The 21,468-nt window shown below is 43.1% G+C and overlaps 1 protein-coding gene across 2 annotated transcripts in view; it reads right to left on the bottom strand.

Moving 5' to 3' along the window:
• Positions 1-15,873: 15,873 nt before the first annotated feature.
• SKOR2 (SKI family transcriptional corepressor 2) overlaps positions 15,874-21,468 on the bottom strand; it is a 34,915-nt gene continuing 29,320 nt past the window's right edge. For both annotated transcript variants that reach the window (XM_075193746.1, XM_075193747.1), the window contains 3 exons: positions 20,664-20,731; positions 18,335-18,400; positions 15,874-16,449 (listed from right to left, as the gene is read on the bottom strand). In XM_075193746.1, coding sequence (XP_075049847.1) covers positions 18,338-18,400; positions 20,664-20,731 — 131 coding nt within the window. In that variant the 3' untranslated portion in view covers positions 15,874-16,449; positions 18,335-18,337. The remainder of the gene's footprint in view (positions 16,450-18,334; positions 18,401-20,663; positions 20,732-21,468) is intronic.

The raw sequence follows: 21,468 nt of genomic DNA, 5'->3' as shown, positions 1-21,468 counted from the left end.
CCTTCACCCCTCAAAGTGACATGATCATAATATAATTACTGACATAATATCATTATTTTGCATTTAAAGTAATCACACAGCTGGATAAAGCACCTATGAGTTATAAAACATCACTACTAGACGTTGTGACTGTGTTATTCATCTATTAAGTTTCAGCACAGTCAGACTGCTATAAAGATTTCTACAGGAGTGCGGGTCACGTTTTCTCAATATAAATCATCATATTACTTTATTTAGCAGAGAAAATGTCCACAACAAGAGAAGTGGTGAGGTGCAGGTGTCTATTATACATGAATAGGAGAGGATACTATAAAATGACTGCCTTGCATCAAGTACACAGTACAAGGGAAGTAGTACTGTGCAGATGATCAGAATTAAACAGATTCTAAAAACTGCAACAAGGATAACAGTGCAATGCATGGTCATACTAAATAAAAGAACATAAGAAAATAGATTACGCCCATAAATCAGAGCTTGCGATCAGGGCCATCTTAACAATATTATGGGCCCCCGGGCAAAGCAGTGCACCGGGGCCCCTAGATATAGATATATAGATGTATACAGATATAGATATATAGATAGATAGAGATAGAGATAGATAGATGTATTTGCTCAGTGACCCTTGAAGGTTTTTGTGCAGGCTTTTTTCTTTTGCAGGATTATTTATTCTCATTAAGAGCCGTGCCTATGGGGCCCCCTTACCCGCGGGGCCCCCGTGCAGCTGCCCATCGTGCCCAATGGAAAAGATGGCATTGCTTGCGATGAGGTGCAATGCAGATATCAGACTATAGCGTAATAGCGGACACATCATTCAAGTTAATTACCAGATAGCTCTAGATGTATAAGCGCTTTACTGACATAAATTGACTTATATGCACTGACCTCAGGATTAGCTCAATGTTTCTTAATTCCTTCAGACAATATACAGTGACATTGAAGAGGGAGGGAAAAGTAATGTTTGTACCACTATTCAATATCTATCAGGTTCGAAAATCTTCTTCTATATCCCACAATGCCATGTGGTATTTCAGTAACCCCGAGGGTACCAGTAATAGCACCCCGGTAATGTCACCCGTGGGGAAGCAGAGCTTAATAACAGTTACATGTTCTTACTTATCCCCTGCCTTAAAATATAACTGGGAACACTAATGTAGGGTATAATCAGGGCCATCTTTTCCATTGGGCACGATGGGCAGCTGCCTGGGGGCCCCACGGGCAAGGGGGCCCCATAGGCATGGCTCTTAATGAGAATAAATTATCCTGCAAAAGAAAAAACCTGAAAAAAAAACCTACAAGGGTCACTGAGCAAGTACATCTATATATCTCTATATATCTATATCTGTATCTGTATATATCTATATCTATATCTAGGGGCTCCGGTGCACTGCTTTGCCCGGGGGCCCATAATGTTGTTAAGATGGCCCTGGGTATAATAACAGATCACAACACCTGTCATTAGTGTCTTTAAATAGGGGCAAAAGAGTGTTGTCTTCACCAAAGAAAAAGGTGATCTTAGGTCCGTAAAACGGTCAAATTGTTTGTAAAATGCTCATAGTTATAAATTGCACAAATGTGTGTTCCTTATTCTGACAAAACTGTCTTCACATATAATTTTGCACCAAATTTGTCAGAAATACAAGTTAATAGAAAAAATAAATAAAAATCAGATGCTGCACTAAATTGGGCTCTCGCATGTCCCGTTTTCCCACGACAGTCCCTTATTTGCAGCCATAATCTTTAAATCAAAAGTCTTATGTCCCCATACTCCTAAATCACCCAAATTAACAGGGGAAAAAATTGGAAATAGATCCCTATCATCATCAGCTATTTATATAGCGCCACTAGTTCCGCAGCGCTGTACAGAGAACTCACATCAGTCCCTGCCCCATTGCAGCTTACAATCTACATTCCCTAATACACACAGACAGACAGAGAGACTAGGGTCAATTTGATAGCAGCCAATTAACCTACTAGTATGATTTTGGAGTGTAGGAGGAAACCAGAGCACCCGGAGGAAAACCACGCAAACACGGGGGGAACATACAAACTCCACACAGATAAGGCCATGGTCAGGAATCAAACTCATGACCCCAGTGCTGTGGGGCAGAAGTGCTAACCACTAAGCCACCGTGCTGCCTAGCTTCTCCCTACAACTGCTCCATGAAACTGTTCAACCTTAGTATAGGATGGATTCTATGTCCTAAGCAAACTTCAGATCACCTGGGTGTCTTAGTCTTTAATTTCAGACTTTTGGAAGCCCTACCCTCAGTAGAAGGTGGTCAGCCTTACCTGGGGTGATATGGAGAGATCTTCAGCTGTATGGGCAGAAGGAATTCTGTGTCCTGCTCTTAGAAGGTTCGTTCTTATCTAGGGCAATTTATGATGCGTTAATGACACAGAGGTAGCATTTTATGTGTGATATTACATGTTTGTTTTTGTTACATATATTGTTAGAAATTCCTTTGCAAAAATTCTTCACTGTGTTGCAGAGCTCAGAGCTCCCTCTGCAGTAACATAAGGGAATGGAAGACTTAGGTCCATGTGGCAATATATATATAGTGAGAGAGGGAGAGGGAGAGAGAGAGGGAGGGAGAGGAAGAGAGGGAGGGAGAGAAAGAGTGGGAGAGAGAGAGAGGTAGGAAGAGAGGGAGAGAGAGAGGAGGGGAGAGAGGGGGAGAGAGAGAGGAGGATGGGAGAGAGAGGTAGGGAGGGAGAGGGTGGGAGAGAGAGGTAGGAAGAGAGGGAGGGTGGGAGAGAGAGGTAGGGAGAGAGAGGGAGGGTGGGAGAGAGAGGTAGGGAGGGAGAGTGTGGGAGAGAGAGGTAGGGAGAGAGGGAGGGTGGGAGAGAGAGGTAGGGAGGGAGAGGGTGGGAGAGAGAGGTAGAGAGAGAGGGTGGAGAGAGAGGTAGGGAGAGAGGGAGGGTGGGAGAGAGAGGTAGGGAGAGAGAGGGAGGGTGGTAGAGAGGTAGGGAGGGAGAGGGTGGGACAGAGAGGTAGGGAGAGAGAGGGTGGGAGAGAGAGGTAGGGAGAGAGAGGGTGGGAGAGAGAGGTAGGGAGAGAGGGAGGGTGGGAGAGAGAGGTAGGGAGAGAGAGGGAGGGTGGGAGAGAGAGGTAGGGAGAGAGAGGGAGGGTGGGAGAGAGAGGTAGGGAGGGAGAGGGTGGGAGAGAGGTAGGGAGAGAGAGGGTGGGAGAGAGAGGTAGGGAGAGAGAGGGTGGGAGAGAGAGGTAGGGAGAGAGAGGGTGGGAGAGAGAAGGAGGGTGGGAGAGAAAGGTAGGGAGGGAGAGGGTGGAAGAGAGAGGTAGGGAGAGAGAGGTAGGGAGAGAGAGGTAGGGAGAGAGAGGGAGGGTGGGAGAGAGAGGTAGGGAGGGAGAGGGTGGGAGAGAGAGGTAGGGACAGAGAGAGAGAGGGTGGGAGAGAGAGGTAGGGAGGGAGAGGGTGGGAGAGAGAGGTAGGGAGAGAGAGGGAGGGTGGGAGAGAGAGGTAGGGAGGGAGAGGGTGGGAGAGAGAGGTAGGGAGAGAGGGAGGGTGGGAGAGAGAGGTAGGGAGAGAGAGGGAGTGTGGGAGAGAGAGGTAGGGTGGGAGAGGGTGGGAGAGAGAGGTAGGGAGAGAGAGGGTGGGAGAGAGAGGTAGGGAGAGAGAGGGTGGGAGAGAGAGGTAGGGAGAGAGAGGGTGGGAGAGAGAGGTAGGGAGAGAGGGAGGGTGGGAGAGAGAGGTAGGGAGAGAGAGGGTGGGAGAGAGAGGTAGGGAGAGAGGGAGGGTGGGAGAGAGAGGTAGGGAGAGAGAGGGAGGGTGGGAGAGAGAGGTAGGGAGGGAGAGGGTGGGAGAGAGAGAGAGAGAGAGGGAGGGTGGGAGAGAGAGGTAGGGAGAGAGAGAGAGTGTGGGAGAGAGGAGGGTGGGAGAGAGAGGTAGGGAGAGAGAGAGGGAGGGTGGGAGAGAGGGAGGGTGGGAGAGAGGTAGGGAGAGAGAGAGAGAGAGAGAGAGAGAGGGGGGGTGGGAGAGAGAGGTAGGGAGAGAGAGAGAGAGATAGGGGGGGTGGGAGAGAGAGGTAGGGAGAGAGAGTTACGTTGAGAGAGAGGTAGGGAGAGAGTGCGAGAGAGAGAGAGGGGGGGTGGGAGAGAGAGGTAGGGAGAGAGAGGAAGGGTGGGAGAGAGAGGTAGGGAGGAGAGGGTGGGAGAGAGAGGTAGGGAGAGGGAGGGTGGGAGAGAGAGGTAGGGAGAGAGGGAGGGTGGGAGAGAGAGGTAGGGAGGAGAGAGGGTGGGAGAGAGAGAGGGTAGGGAGAGAGAGGGTGGGAGAGAGAGGTAGGGAGGGAGAGGGTGGGAGAGAGAGGTAGGGAGAGAGAGGGAGGGTAGGAGAGAGAGGTAGGGAGGGAGAGGGTGGGAGAGAGAGGTAGGGAGAGAGAGGGTGGGAGAGAGAGGGAGGGTGGGAGAGAGAGGTAGGGAGGGAGAGGGTGGGAGAGAGAGGTAGGGAAAGAGGGAGGGTGGGAGAGAGAGGTAGGGAGGGAGAGGGGTGGGAGAGAGAGGTAGGGAGAGAGAGGGTGGGAGAGAGAGGTAGGGAGAGAGAGGGTGGGAGAGAGAGGTAGGGAGAGAGGGAGGGGGGGAGAGAGAGGTAGGGAGGGAGAGGGTGAGAGAGAGAGAGAGAGGGAGGGTGGGAGAGAGAGGGAGAGAGAGAGACGGTGGGAGAGAGGGAGGATGGGAGAGAGAGGTAGGGAGAGAGAGAGGGAGGGTGGGAGAGAGGTAGGGAGAGAGAGAGAGGGGGGGTGGGAGAGAGAGGTAGGGAGAGAGAGAGAGAGAGAGAGATAGGGGGGGTGGGGGAGAGAGGTAGGGAGAGAGAGTTACGTTGAGAGAGAGGTAGGGAGAGAGAGCGAGAGAGAGAGAGGGGGGGGGGGTGGGAGAGAGAGGTAGGGAGAGAGAGAGAGAGAGAGATAGGGGGGGTGGGAGAGAGAGGTAGGGAGAGAGAGAGGTAGGGAGAGAGAGCGAGAGAGAGAGAGAGAGGGGGGGGGTGGGAGAGAGAGGTAGGGAGAGAGAGAGAGAGATAGGGGGGTGGGAGAGAGAGGTAGGGAGAGAGAGTTACGTTGAGAGAGAGGTAGGGAGAGAGAGCGAGAGAGAGAGAGAGGGGGGGGGGGGTGGGAGAGAGAGGTAGGGAGAGAGAGTTACGTTGAGAGAGAGAGACCCATAAATATGACCCTCCACAACAAATACATTCTTGCTCTAATCTTTGATCCTGTAATGTAGCAGCTACTTCACTACTTAGAAAAACAAAACACAAATTCATGAGCTGATGATCTGCACAATACACACAGACCTCAGACATGGTGATCGATAAAACTCCTTGGTCCAATCCCCCCCTAATAATGTCCTCTACTGACTATAGCTACAGATCCCCCTTCCTTGTAAAATAAAGGCATCCAATCCATTTTACTACAGATGACCCATTGTCCTCTGTATGCTGCTTTGTGTGATTGCCCTCAAATATATTTATAAATATGAGTTGGGTCACCTCTTAGGTTCCCCTTTTCCAAAACAAATCTAGTTTTTGTAGCCTCTCTCTATAACGCTGCTGCCATCATTATTACCATGGCTTTTTTTTTTTCACAATTTAGAAAGTATGGGGTAGCATTTAGCACCCTTTTGCAAATCAGACTATATTTGTAGAATTGCACCCTACATTTGTCTACATTCACTTCCATCTTCCTCGTCGTGGCTCGTTTGCCATTTTGCTGATTTTTCTCTGCAGCCAGTTATTTTACTTACTGACGTATTACTATGCTTTGTGTTAATCACCCTGCATAGCTTAGTGTCATCTAGAAATAAGAACACTTTGCATTCTAGCCCGTCTACAAGTCCATTAATAAAAAGATTAAAACAGAACTCGATACTCATTAAACAACATTTCTAGGAATGAAAGACAACCGATAGGGTGAGATAAGAAGGTTTTGGAGGCAATAATGGGAAACAAGAGAGATTACGTTACTTATTAGAGGTGTCCCACATGTCGAGAGACACAGGAGACTGGTTCGTCTACAAAACAAATCTAAAGATGACCTGTTTTGAAGGGAGTTCCTGTAACCTGATGGCCCTTGGTATTCAATCCAGATTGATTACATAGGTCTGTGGCTTGATTGTGGTTGATATGTTTTGTAAATAAGATGCATTCCCTGCTGCCTGTACACTCACTGCTGCCAAACTGTTTCTCATTGGGGATTTCCTAAATTTTTGGAATAATGGCCCTGGTTTCATAGGTCAGGTTATAAAACTCCTTTGTGATTTATTAGTCATGTAACAGAAATTTCACGTACATTATCACTCCCAATCGTCTGGAATGGTAGAGCGTATGAATGGAACACTTAAGAACAAAATAAAAAAACAAGTGATTGACAGAAAGAGAGAGACTGGATCACACATCTACCTGTTATCTTGCTGTCACTTAGAGCCACAATTAGCTAACGGGCTCAGCTTACGTCTTTTACTAATGACTGGTAGGAAAATGCCGGTTTTGCTACCAAAACAATTGCAGCTGCCCGGTCCTTGTGATAACAGTTGTTAGAGGAGATCAGTGAACAGTTACAAAACTTTTACAGGATTTTGCGGCTAAAAATATGGGGCCTGATTCATCAAGGATCTTAAATGAAGAGGATTCTTATTTCAGTCTCCTGGACAAAACCATGTTACAATGCAAGGGGTGCAAATTAGTATTCTGTTTTGCACATAAGTTAAATACTGACTGTTTTGTCATGTAGCACACAAATACTTGATAGCTTATTTGTACGCTGAAATTTAAAATTGTATGTGTGTGCTACATGAAAAAACAGTCAGTATTTAACTTATGTGCAAAACAGAATACTCATTTGCACCCCTTGCATTGTAAAATGGTTTTGTCCAGGAGACTGAAATAAGAATCCTCTTCATTCTAGATCTCATAGGAGAAAACAATTATTTAGCCTTATGATGCTAAGGGAAACAAGTTATAGATAAGAATTTCAGGAAGCAAGGTGGATGGGACGCCAATTAGGAAGGGCCCTTCATCCTGGACACGATTGTTCAGACTGTTCAATATGTGCAAAGAAAACGACACAAACCAGATAACCTTCCTAAACCAGTACATATGGGTTACTTAAAACGCCAGATTTTCAGCGGCTTTCCGTCATTTTTTAAATCGACAATTTGGTTAAAAACAATACCCTATGGTCATTGCATTTTAATAAAATTACCATTTTACAAAAATGTCGACTAACCACAGAATCAGCGGTGTTAAGTAACTGCCTGTCAATACATTTACCCCTGGGTCTCATATAGGTCATTAACAAGATCGGTCCCCTGATATCATATTTCTGTAGCACTGTTTTCTATAATTGTAATTGTAACTGATGAATATGGTATCCATCCTTCATCTAGTGACTATGGGCCTGAATCGTCTTCAGGCGTAAGTTGCGTGCCGTATCTTGCGTGAAATTCCTCTGCGCATGCCCAGAAACTTACTTTGCGTCCGAGTCATGTCTGAAATAAAACTTCCAACTGCCTACGACATTAAGGGCGGAACGGGGCGTACACCCGTAAGTAATGTACAGTAAGGGCGAGCCAAGGTTGAGCACACGGACTTTCCTCCGGTTCTAGCGCTGGACGTCTCTCAGGTACGTGTATTTTATCATTTGCACCAGCTATTGGGCGGGTGTAAGTGCCGTTTGATAGTGATGACTGATACGTATGCATGCCACAACATGTGTTTGCAGGAGAAACTAGAAAAAAATGCATTTTATATACAGTACGCAATAAGAACGTCTTGCGTTCTGATGTGAAATTATATAGCACATATGCATTGTGCGTATCCTGCAGACTAAGCTGTCTGTCTGCATACATCGAATAATGTAGATCTAGAGTGCACTTATACCCAAATTCAAATGGTAACATAGTTGTGTTCACATTGCGTTCGAAAATGAAACAGGTCAAGAGGATATCATCAGCAATCACCATGTATCTTTGCCTGAAGACAAGAAACTTGTGTCTCCTAAATGCATGATTAGTGGCAGGGGCAAATGCAGGCATTGTAGAGGGGGCTTTCCACACCCCGCCACCAGGGGGCGTGACCAGCATGCATGGGGGCGTGGCTATAATATTAGACAGTGCTTGGCTGCTCTCCAACTCTTCCTATCCCCATAATATACACGGGCAATGCTGCGTGCACTACTGTTAGGTGCACGCAGCTCTCCCTTTTCAAGCAGAGCCGTGTGAAGCGGGGGCAGGGTCCAGTCACCTCAATTATACAGTGCTCAGGGCTTGGAGGGGTGATTCCAGGCACTAGGAAACCCCCCTTGGTTTGCCTATGAGTGGGAAGACAGTTTGGGATCACCATGACTGTACTTTGTTTTTTTTCTGCGCTTTCCTGTTCATTTAGCTATATAGTATTATAACAGTTTGTACATGATGATTTACCAGTATTCTAATTTAACTAATGAAAGCACTTTTTGGGTTTGCGCACCCGTTCCTACTCATACAGAACTAGGGTTCCCTGTGATAGCCATTCCATATGTGAAATAGATCAAGCAAAAGGTAACTTTGTAAGTAAAAAATGAATATTTAAATATTCTAAAAGGGAACGTGTTAACTAATTGCAGTAATACACTTAGGAACAATGCTACTCACATGTCTCGGTTTACTTTCAGTGCACGTTGTTTGCTTAGGAAGGAAAGAGTTAATAGACGTAGGAAGTTTCAGGATGAAAGTGTTCATTTGATTTTTGACAATGGCTCAAGTAACAATCTTACATCTGATATCCAGGATTATTTCAAGGATCAGAAGAATCCTCAACAATTAGTATCACTTGTATATGTATGCTGTACGCACTACACGTCCCAAACTGTCCCGATTTTGGCAGGATAGACCTGATTCTTGTAAAAAGTCTCAAGTTTCACCCACTAGAGGGCAGATCAGGTGTGACATTTTTGAAGATCGGGGGCAGGGCTTATTTTGTCCTGATTTCTCATATCTAAATGTTGAGATATAAGTGTATTCATCCTACTTGATGTAAGCTTAAACTGCATTTTAATAGTGTTTGAAGCATATAGGTCAGAACCTGCATTCAATGAGGTACCATTGATGCTGGGATGCAGGCTTAAAAGTGTTGATCAAAATATGAACCAATACCTGACATTTTCATTCTGCTAGATATACACAAATATGCAGTGTTAAGGATAAGTGCTGACAACAACTGTCTTTCTATTTGATTAAAAGCCCTGCGTGTAAAATATTCCTAGACCCCTATTTCTACGTGTGGGTAATACCCCAAGTGGCAGCAGGCCCTCGCAGACATGGCTATGCTAGCACTTGTAGTACTACAAGAGTCAGCCTGTCCATCCACTTAATGGTGGCCTGGGCAAAATGTTGAAATATATATATATATATATATATATATATATATATATATATATATATATATCCACATACCCCTTGTGAGTGAAATACTTCCTGGGGAGACAGCCCAGGAAGTTTAGCGCTGGGGCTGTTTAGAAGGGGGTGGCAATGTCTATTTTTTTTTGTTTTGCAAAATGCTCTTTGCATGTGAACTCTTATTTTTTTATTTTTTAATGTATTTGCTTTAAACTGTGTTGTATTTTCGTGTGAAATTTCGGATTGAAGCGGCTCCTTGACGGACAACCTGATATCAGTTTCCTAGTTAACAGAGGCAGGACCGTGTGTCATTTTTATACAAAAAACATGTAAAATTAAAAAGTGTGACAACATTATGATCAGCACTTCATATGTCTGTGGTATATACAGAATGCCAAAACGTGAATACGTTCAAAGTGAGAAGGTAAAGTTATGACCTTATAGACCTTATGAACGGACGATGCTGAGAGGATCCGAGGGCTGAGCATAAAGCTGAAGTCTTAGACAAAAGTATTGACTGCGTGAAAGGAAACATTCAAGAAATACTATTAATGAACATTGTGACAATACACTTTAGTTAACTCATAGATCTATGAGTGGCCCCCAAAACACTAACTGCTTTGAAATTAGTGTAGATATATTCGTGAAATTGGCCTATACAGCAGAAAGGTGTTTAAATTTAAGTACCAGGGGCCTGATTCATTAAGGATCTTAACTTGAGAAACTTCTTATTTCAGTCTCCTGGACGAAACCATGTTACAATGCAAGGGGTGCAAATTAGTTGACTGTTTTTTCATGTAGCACACAAATACTTGATAGCTTATTTGTACACTGACATTTAAAGTTGATATTTGTGTGCTACATAAAAAAACAGACAGTATTTAGCTTATGTGCAAAACAGAATACTAATTTGCACCCCTTGTATTGTAACATGGTTTTGTCCAGGAGACTGAAATAAGAAGTTTCTCAAGTTAAGATCCTTAATGAATCAGGCCCCAGGATTGGTTTCACATAATTTATTTGACTATTATGAGTGCCAAACTAATTAAAAATAAAGTGGTAAGCTGTCGTTCAGATAATGGCAGTAATTCATTAATAAATCCTTGGACATTTTCCTACATGAAGGGATGTGTAATGGAAAAAACTATTTTACGTTCTAAAAAAAGTCAATATATGACCACACATGGTAGAACAACTATATATAATTTTATCTGATGAAAATAACCAGCGTAGAAGATGAGGTCTGTGTATGTACACAAGAGATGATGGTGAAGAATATGCAATAGAGGCAATTTATGTTGACAATATGTTGCTTCTACCAGAGAGAACTTTCTTCACAGAGTAAAATCATTCCTGCAAAGTAAGATTGAATACCAGGTACTGACATTGCTATAGAGAACAGTCAGTCAAGGTTAGCACATTGATGGAGTGTTGAAGAATCGGGAACTGAGCGATTGCAAACTTGTAGCAACGCCAATCATACTGTGCAAAAGGGACATTAAACACTGTAAGTCCTGATCTTCCACATCACAACCTTTTAGGGACCTGAGGAAACTTGTTCAATAACAAAAGCTGACAAAGCATTTCTTGTTCGTTACTTGAGTTTTTTTTAACCATAAGTTCACAGAAGGACACTGGATGGTGACGGAGAGAATGGTCTGGTCTCCGAAGAGTAACAAAGATTAAACATTATATTGCAATTCCTCGGAAGACAAATCAACGGGTTTTTCAGATGCATCTAGAATTCATATGCACCTGTATTTCACTTTATAAAACTGTCTTCATTTTGAGAAACACCTCCTACAATTGTGAATATTGGCCATCAGTCTGCCATTAAATTTATGTAAAGCGTAGGAAATTCATCAGAGAACGAAACATACTGATCTCAAATAGTTCAACATCAAACAGATCAGGTAAGGTTTCTCAGCGAAGAAGTTACATCCATGTTTACATGTGCATTTATTATTGTAGAAAGGAAAGAACGTCTCTTTAAAACATTGTTTTTTGCCTTCTCTCCTAGACTGTCCAGGAGATTCCCAAATTTCTAAGAGGGGAGATCTAAAATGTTGGCACGTATGCTTTAGTATAAGGTATAAAATCACTTTGTGTAATACGTATGTAAACAAATGCTTTCAAAGCATATAAATGTCTGCTTATTGTTACCGAAAGGAAACCGTCTTAAAGACATAGTAGGGTAGACATATCAAACCGTCTAAAAAGGAAACGGGGATGGTGTTGCCCGTAGCAACCATCCTAGAAAATTATAGCCAGAATATGACTGGTTGCTATGGGCAACACCTCCATGTTTCGTTTTAGACGATTTGATAATTCTTCCCCAATGACTGTTTCTGATGGCTCAAAAATAAATATATCTTCCAGTTCTGCCCATCACTCTCTAAGCAATCCTTCTTTAAGGCTCTCATTTCCTTCCAATCCTACAACCTCCATCGCCTATTTGCCACCTTCAACTCCCTTCTCTCCCCTCCCCCACTCCCGCTCCCCTCATTGCTCTCTGCTATCCCCTTTGCTACCCACTTCACCTCCAAAATTGAGTCACTATGTCATGACACCTCCTCCCAACAGTCCCTTCTTGCCCCACTCTCTCCCTCCCCCTCCCACTCTCCTCTGTGCGACCTATCTCCATCCCCTCCTCCCCACTGTCATCCCCACTTCCTAGCCCACCTCCTTCTCTTCCTTCACTACATATATGGAGATAACGTCCACACCCTTCTCTCCTCCTCACCCCCCAACCACTGCCCATATGACCCCATCCCCTCCCACCTCCTTCGCTCCCTCATTCTTAAGGCCTGTTCCCACCCTGCCCACCTCCTCAACCTATTTATCTTTTCTGGAACCTTCCCCATCTCCTTGAAACATGCTCTCGTTTCTGCTATACTCAAAGAAATCCCTTTACCCTGCCCCTCTCTCTAGTTACCTCCCTATTTCCCTCCTTCCTGTGGCCTCCAAACTTCTTGAGCAGGTTGTCCTCAACCATCTCACCTCCTTTCGTCTCTTCTCACTCACTCCTTGACCCGCTCCAGTTTAATCCAGTTTTCACCCCCTCCACTCCACTAAAAAATGCCCTCACTAAGGTCACTAATAAACTTTTTTTTGATAAATCCAAAAGACACTTCTCCCTTCTTCTCGTTTTTGACCTCTCTGCTGCCTTCGATACCATTGACCACTCCCTGATATGGCAAACTCTCAAATCTATAGGCCTCTGTAACACTGTCCTCTCCTGGTTTTCCTCTTACCTCACCCACTGCTCCTTCTCAGTCTCTACACATGACTGGACATCCCCCCTCTTCCCTTACCCGTTGGCGTTCCCCAAGGTTCCGTTCTTGGCCCCCTGCTCTTCTTCCTCTACACATCATCCCTTAGCGACCTCAGCCTCACCTTTGGCCTCCAGTACCACCTCTATGCTGATGATACCCCAAATTTATCTTTCATCTGCTGACCTCTAACCCTTCCCTTACGTCTCGTGTCTCCTGTTGTCTCTCAACCATCTCTTCGGCAATAGCCGGACCCGCCGCTTGGATTACATTATACAAGTGGCGGGTCGTGGCATTGCCGCCACTGTCTGTATTTTCTACAGTCGCAATTTATAGCAGCCGTGTCTCAGGCATGTCAGCAATGTTCTCTGTCTCTTATAATGGGTAGCATGGTGGCTTAGTGGTTAGCACTTCTGCCTTACATCACTGGAGTCATAAGTTCAATTACCAACCATGGCCTTATCTGTGTGGAGTTTGTATGTTCTCCCCGTGTTTGCGTGGGTTTCCTCTGTGTGCTCTAGTTTCCTCCCACACTCCAAAAACATACTGGTAGGTTAATTGGCTGCTATAAAAAAATTTACCCTAGTCTGTCTCTGTGTGTCTGTGTATGTTAGGCAATTTAGACTGTAAGCCCCAATGGGGCAGGGGCTGATGCAAGTGAGTTCTCTGTACAGCGCTGCGGAATTGGTGGCGCTATATAAATAAATTGTGATGATGAAAATGGTAAGGCCCTATTTCCTAATTGGCATTTTTAGGTCGGTATTAATAGTGTCTGAATTATTGCCACCGTATAAACGTCCCCCACCCCTTCTGATAGGCTAGATAGCTTCAACTGCATGTTGTCTGAGCTATTTTGCCATTCATAACATAAGAGGGGGCACAAACTTATGAATTGTAGAGCAACCAGTATTTGTTGATTAAGGGGACAAAATTAATGTATAAACAACTTATGGGGCAAAATTAATTTATAAATAAAGAGGAAGATATTATCTTATAATTAAATTAAAGGGGCACTATTATTTGATTACTAACGGGGCAATAATATATTTTTTTTGATCATTCAAAACTTACTATGCTGTATGCCACAAGTGGGCAATTTAATTGGTGTTCCCATCAAGAAATAATAAGTGCTGCCACGTCATAAAAAATTATTATTGCCCCCATTGGTAATCATATAATATGCCCCATTAATAAAAGAAAATTAAAAAAATATTGCCTCTTAATTATAATCATGCATGAAATTTGGGCCACTAATATATTAATAAAATAATTTTGCCCCATAAGATCATTAACAATTATTTTTGTCCCTCTAATTAAGAAATAATGATTACCCTCATAATTAATAATTGTATGGTGTTTCCTGCAATGTTATGAATGACCAGATAGCTCAGTACACAAGCAATTTCCGCTCTCTCACCTCTCAGAACCAACCTCATTTTGTCTGGCGATTTTTTGGGGCGATTTACTTACGATTTGCAACACCGCTGCTTCGTACGTTTCACAATTTGTATTCTTATCATTGTTAAAAGTTGGGACTGCGTTTTGTAATGTGGCTCTTTTGAACATGACGGGTTTTCTATGGTTTTCTAGCGATCCTCCCTCTCATACATCAGAGATTTGCAAATTGCCATAAAAAACGCTGAAAAACTGCAATTTGGCCAAATCGCAGCCCCTAGTGTCCTAGATTGTGAAATGGCAAGCAGTGCCCTCTGACCCCATCGACCGTTCCCAATTGTAAAGCACTAAGGAGTGTGTTGCCACTATCTAAATAAATGTTAGTAACAATAATAATAATAATAATAATAATAATACACAGATAATAAATACCAAATAATCTCCAACATTTCAATATAATGTCAGACACTTTTTCCGCAGGGATATGTAAACATGTTTCTGTCTAAGCATTATCACTAAACATAGGTATAGGGTCATTTTTTTGCCGTTTAAATTTTTATCTTTAATAAACCCCAAAGAATTAGAATATCTAGCATTATATCCAATACACACTGCTCCCTATAAAATGAGTAAATGATAGTATTAAAAAAAATGAACCTTCTTGCATAACGTCCTTGCACAGGGTTGCACTGAACAGCAGAATTTCAATGGCCTTTTAAGGCAGAGTTCTAGTTATATATAACTGCTTCCCGTCCAGGTTGCATGGCTTAGTGCGAACATTAACAATGTACAGGGGCAGGCTGGGCTAGGTGGCAGGGGGGGCATCTGTTCCTAATAGACTGCTGAGTCAACTCTTACCCACCAAGCTACAATTTGCCAGCCCTCCCCTGACAATGTATGCACATTTTGTGACTCCCCCCTCCCCTCCGTGACTTCCCCCTCCCCTCCCCAGATACAGCAGGTAATATAATATCAGATAATACTTACAATAATATATTAAGGGATAATAACCTGGTTTAACTGTACTAGATACAGTACTACAATCTTACAATGGGATTTCACATCTGCTGGTGATGTGCTGCCCTGCTATGAATCTGCCTGCAGGGGGCGATATGACTGTCATGTCAGCTAATAAAAGCTGTAAATGGTAAATAGAATAGAATAGAATGTACAGTTGGTGCTGACTTTGGTATAACACAAATTGAAGTCATAAGCATGGCACTCCAGATACACCTCAGGGGGTAGATTTTGCAAGTTCTCCCCCTTAAAGGAACTGCTATTTAAAAATGGTGTTTAGTGCAGGTAAATAAAGGTGCGAAATGGGGTTTTATGTTATTTCTCTGTGCAGTTTAGGAGCAAACTCAGGGGGTGGTGTCTAATAATTCTTTGCTTTATGTAATATTCTGGTCCTTTATTGGCCACACCCTCAGTGACATCATACCCCACCCCTAAGATGTCTTACATATCCCCTGCTACTAGGCCACACCCAGAGCTCTTGTATGATGAGGATTATCACACACAACAAGATTGACAGGAGAGTGGATAGATAGAGGCATTATGGGAAAGAGAACACAAACAATGACACCTTCTACCGAATGGTGAGCTCTGCTGGCAGGCTTACTGGCACCATTACAGAAGGTAGGTAAAGTCCCACTGGAAGAATATTTTTATTCGCACATCCCCTAATATTTACATTAGAAAAATACAAAGGGAAAATAAACAGTATAGGGATAGACTCACTTTAAAATGCAACACAACGGTATATACAGGTGGATGGAAAACCCGAGGGAACACTTGATAGTTTTTATTATAGATTCTTGTCCACATAAATATTAAAGAAACTACAAGAACAGTCATAAATACTTTTTAGAACAGAGATTATATTCTTAATTACACTTAATATTAAACTGTATAAATATTTCCAGGAGGATACAGTTTAACCCATACAGCAGGCAGAGTAAAATGATGGAGAGGTCAATGTCGTACGCTGTCCAGGCTGGAGAGGTGAGCGTGACCTCGGCTCGTCCTACAGCAGTTTGTTGCCAGCATTGAACTCAGGAGACAGCACTGAAAGTTCTGTATCTATAAAAGTGCATCCGCTGTCCAGTCCGGTAATGTCGTCACACCAACGTCATGCCCTCGGCACGGGGGGTGGGGTTTAGTGCTTGTGTTATGGTCATACATATTTTGGTACCACCAGTAGGTCCACACAGACATGATTTTCTGTTGTCTACTAATAATTAGCTGCTAGATGCTATGAAACGAAGTGTCCTTGGTCACTTAAAGGTCCTTGGTACTCATTGAAGCCGTTGTCCCACCAGAATTCTTTGCTTTTCGGTCTTTATACAAGAAGGAGGATTTGATTATTTTACAAAAAAGTTGTTGTTGTTGTTGTAGTCTCGGCTGGGAAAGGAGAAAAGACAATTTTTATTTAAAGTCACCGAGTGTATGGTGCATTTTAGATTTGTAAGCAGTCAAAAATTGATAAGGTTATATACTTCAGATGCAGGGAACTGACTCGTTAGACGTGATATAGTAAAATTTGGAGGGCAACGATCCACTCCAGTGGGCAGTGAAAGTGTTGGTGGGATCTGGGACATCTCTTGCTGACTACAGGTGAAGTCCGTGGAGTTGCTTTATGAGAAGAAAATTTCAATGTGCTCAAAGCAACCAATCAGAGTCTAGATAGCATTTATCTATCACATTCTGGAAGATGATCGCTAGAATCTGATTGTTTGGTATGGGCAACACCTGCACTTTTCATTTTTAGAAGGTTTTATAAATCTATCCCCTATGAGTGCACCTGCTGTGGCAACAACAAGCAGAAATTAGATTTTGTTTTGCAGGAGAAGCATTTTTAAATTGTAATGATAAATGGGCAGAGAGGGCACATTCATAGGGACATTCCCTACTGCGCATGAGGACACATAGCCTCTCACTGAGAATGCAGCCTATCCAGTCACTAGGAACCAGTGACATCACTGAGAGTGCAGCCTATCCATTCACTAGGAACCAGTGACATCACTGAGAATGCAGCCTATCCAGTCATTAGATACCAGTGACATCACTGAGAATGTAGCCTATCCAGTCACTAGGAGCCAGTGACATCACTGAGAATGCAGCCTATCCAGTCACTAGGAGCCAGTGACATCACTGAGAATGCAGCCTATCCAGTCACTAGGAGCCAGTGACATCACTGAGAATGCAGCCTATCCAGTCACTAGGAACCAGTGACATCACTGAGAGTGCAGCCTATCCATTCACTAGGAACCAGTGACATCACTGAGAATGCAGCCTATCCAGTCATTAGATACCAGTGACATCACTGAGAATGTAGCCTATCCAGTCACTAGGAGCCAGTGACATCACTGAGAATGCAGCCTATCCAGTCACTAGGAACCAGTGACATCACTGAGAGTGCAGCCTATCCATTCACTAGGAACCAGTGACATCACTGAGAATGCAGCCTATCCAGTCATTAGATACCAGTGACATCACTGAGAATGTAGCCTATCCAGTCACTAGGAGCCAGTGACATCACTGAGAATGCAGCCTATCCAGTCACTAGGAGCCAGTGACATCACTGAGAATGCAGCCTATCCAGTCACTAGGAACCAGTGACATCACTGAGAATGCAGCCTATCCAGTCACTAGGAACCAGTGACATCACTGGGAGTGCAGCCTATCCAGTCACTAGGAACCAGTGACATCACTGAGAATGCAGCCTATCCAGTCACTAGTAACCAGTGACATCACTGAGAGTGCAGCCTATCCAGTCACTAGGAACCAGTGACATCACTGGGAGTGCAGCCTATCCAGTCACTAGGAACCAGTGACATCACTGAGAATGCAGCCTATCCAGTCACTAGGATCCAGTGACATCACTGAGAATGCAGCCTATCCAGTCACTAGGAACCAGTGACATCACTGGGAGTGCAGCCTATCCAGTCACTAGGAACCAGTGACATCACTGAGAATGCAGCCTATCCAGTCACTAGTAACCAGTGACATCACTGAGAGTGCAGCCTATCCAGTCACTAGGAACCAGTGACATCACTGGGAGTGCAGCCTATCCAGTCACTAGGAACCAGTGACATCACTGAGAATGCAGCCTATCCAGTCACTAGTAACCAGTGACATCACTGAGAGTGCAGCCATCATTGAGGCCCATGAGTCATTCCTAGTGAAATAATAGCCTGTATATTAGTTCAGGCCTCCCTGTATATGTGACGGGCACTCACACGACAGTCAGACATTGTAAGGATCCAGTTTATTGCAGACTTCTTACCTTTTAGCTTTTGCTGAGATGGGTACTAAGTTTTTCTTTCCTTATTAAACTGGCTGCATAAGGGATCTGTAACAAGAAATGTCATAGTGTCATTGTACAGTGCTGCTTATATTTAGCTATAGAGGCTATATAGGCACGCATGTATCTGAGTGTATCAGATTTATTTCTTGTATTAACTGATATATTATAATACAGCTCAACAACACAGCACACTGTAACCTTCATGTAAGTATGTATTATGTTCACATTATTTGTATTTAAATGTTCAGAGGAGAACGTACGCATCGGATATACTATTACTAAAAGAGAGTTTGTATCCACAATGTTTGCTTGGCAGAGTTAAGATAATATACTGTATCCTTAATTAGGTAATAAAAAAAAAAATGTCTTAAAATGGTAAAATATTTGCCTGAAGTCTCCAAACAGTACAAAACATTTTGGTTTGACTCAATTAAGAGAAAAGAAAGAAAGTAAACACTAGGTGGCGCTGCAGGGTTAACCTTATATAACAATAACCCTATTTAAGCACAAATAAGTCTCTGATTTGATATCCACAACCGTTTTATACAATTTAATATTGGAAGCCTTTGTTTATCAAATGCCGTCATAGTCTAGCAAGTTGCAAAATAAATATAGAGTAAAAATCAAAATAGGTAACCTGACATTCTGTCAACTGTTGTAGAACTACAAGTTTCAGCAGGGCATGCGCTGTCTTGTAGTTCTATAAAAGTTGCACAGCGCTGCCGACCACTCACACCCCCATGAGATCCAGTTGTTTGCCCCTGACAGCCAAATAAGTATATTTGGCCACTGATGTATTTGCCCAAACTTGACACAGAGCCATTTAGGCAACCTTCTCAAGCTTAGATTCCAGAATCTTACATTGATCTTGCAATATCTTTTCCAGCTTTCGACCCCCCAGCTTAGTGGATTATGTATGAACTGCTCAGAAGACGTGCGTTGGTACTGTGGAATGTCATTGTCCCCATGTTTGAGTTCCGGTTTTAAATTTCCTTTAAATAAGTAGAAAAGTACGACTTGCTGTTTTTCTAAAGCTGGATACACACCTATGCAATTATCGTGCAGATCACACGATAAACAGCCGTTTGTTCAGATATTGCAGGAGTGTGTACGCTCCCGTGTTCATGTTTTATATTACCAAAATATATCGCATCTGTTTATTTGGTTTTATAAACCTCCTAAAAATTGCAATCAACGATGGAACGATGTTGGGCAAATGTACCAGTGTGTACACACTCACCACCAGCAGTGTAGGCAGATATCTATAGAGTTTACAGAGTCACAATCTTTTCAGCAGATGGTTATGAGAGATGAAGATCACAGATCTGACGGTAAATCGTGTAGGTGTGTACACAGGAATCGGCATGCTCATCGGGACTTTCATTTGGTGAAATTGTTACAGTAGTTGCATCTGAAGTAAGATTAGATGGGTGTGTACCCATCTTAAGTGACCCGCAGAGTAGTGTTGCCAGCTGAGAGTACACTGCCAGGGTGTTAGGTGCACGCAGCTCTTCCTTTTCAAGCAGAGCCGTGTGAAGTAGGGGCAGAGTGCAGCCACCTCAATTATATATTGCCCCAGGCTTGGAAGGGGGTTTCCAGGCACTAGAAACCCCCCCTCGGTTTGGCTATGACTGCAGACCACCTCGATACAGCCTATTATTCCATCAAACACATGCATGTAATGAGGGAGGGTCTAATATACGTATGACTTGGAATAGTACCATGCATACAGTCACCATTAGTGTGGATCTTGCATAAGCCTCTTGCCGGCGTATGACATTGTGTCATTGCGTGACGGGCAGGTCCAAAATTAAGTGATTCGCTGCTCCCTGCTCCCCTCCTTCCTTACGCTTCACCTCCCCTCTGATATCTCCCAAGGGGGGAGAGTGAAAAGTTGGTAAGTATGCCTTTAATTAGAACTGTTCTGAAAATCTCCCTCGTCAATATGATATTGTCCTGTACAAGATAGGAGTAATGGTTATGTTTTGTGAACATTTGCACCCTCCTCTTTTTTTTCTGTACCCCTCTTGCCTCCCAAAAAAATACAAAATCTCAATAAAATCTTGTTTCAAAAAAATAAAAAAATGTAATTGATTGCCAATTATTCATCTGCGTGGATAATGTTGACACACTATGAGCTTCATTTAGACTTTGCCCCTGCAGAAAAGCATAGTTCTGCAAAGGATGCAAAGTTCTAGCTGGGTTTACTACTAACTCTAAACATAATTCTGTTTTGACTTCATCCAGTACTATGGAATATAGTAAAAAAAAGAGATTAGTTTTAGTAGATTAATTGTGCACAACTTACAATTTGTAGCTGCTGGACCATTTCTTCTCTGTACGCCAGCTCCCGCTTCATTTGGTCATGGAAGTTATCTGTTAAGGAGAATAAAAATATACTTGTTAATGAAACGGACAGGGGGTGGCAGTAGAACACCTTGCAATACTGATTAATCATCTACATTTACACATGTTCAGCCTTTCCTGAAACTATTAGTAGATTTATTGATTCTTCTGTTTAGCTTTCTTGTATAGTTTTTAGCCATGGTTTTATATTGTTGTTTAGTTCTGTTGCGTGGGATACGACACAAAGATACTCTCTGGATACAATGTATCCAGAATAGAGGGAACATTGCTGCTATTCAGTTATGGAAGTTTTATGCAGTTAATATTGAATAAGGATACTTTACTTTAGTCGGTAGATACAATGAATAGAAATAGGGTAATTGAAATAATATTAAAACATGATTAGCATTATACTATATACCGGTCCACAATCGTTTGTAAAGAAACGGTTACGGAGCCACCTGGAATGATACAACAATCCCCAATTCATGGTTAAGACCCCTAAGTCAGGGCCATAACTAGGGCAGTGCTAGAGGGGCGACCGTCCCAGGGGCGCAGTTTGTGAATATTTTAGGTTAATTTGGTTAAAATTGAAGGCTTGGGGGGAAAGCAGTTTTCCTTCTCGCCCCAGGCGCTAAAATATTAAGTTACGACTCATCCCTATAGACATCTGGAAAACATTTTCTAATATCCGATATCTCCTGGTAATGCGGCTACTGACTTCTATTGTTCTTTGTATTCTCCTATTGCTGGAACCGAAGCTGATT

Source organism: Mixophyes fleayi, chromosome 1 (genome assembly GCF_038048845.1).
Source record: "Mixophyes fleayi isolate aMixFle1 chromosome 1, aMixFle1.hap1, whole genome shotgun sequence".
Taxonomy (NCBI): domain Eukaryota; kingdom Metazoa; phylum Chordata; class Amphibia; order Anura; family Limnodynastidae; genus Mixophyes; species Mixophyes fleayi.
Note: the sequence above shows the minus strand (reverse complement) of the source record. Positions and strands in the feature narration are given on the sequence as shown.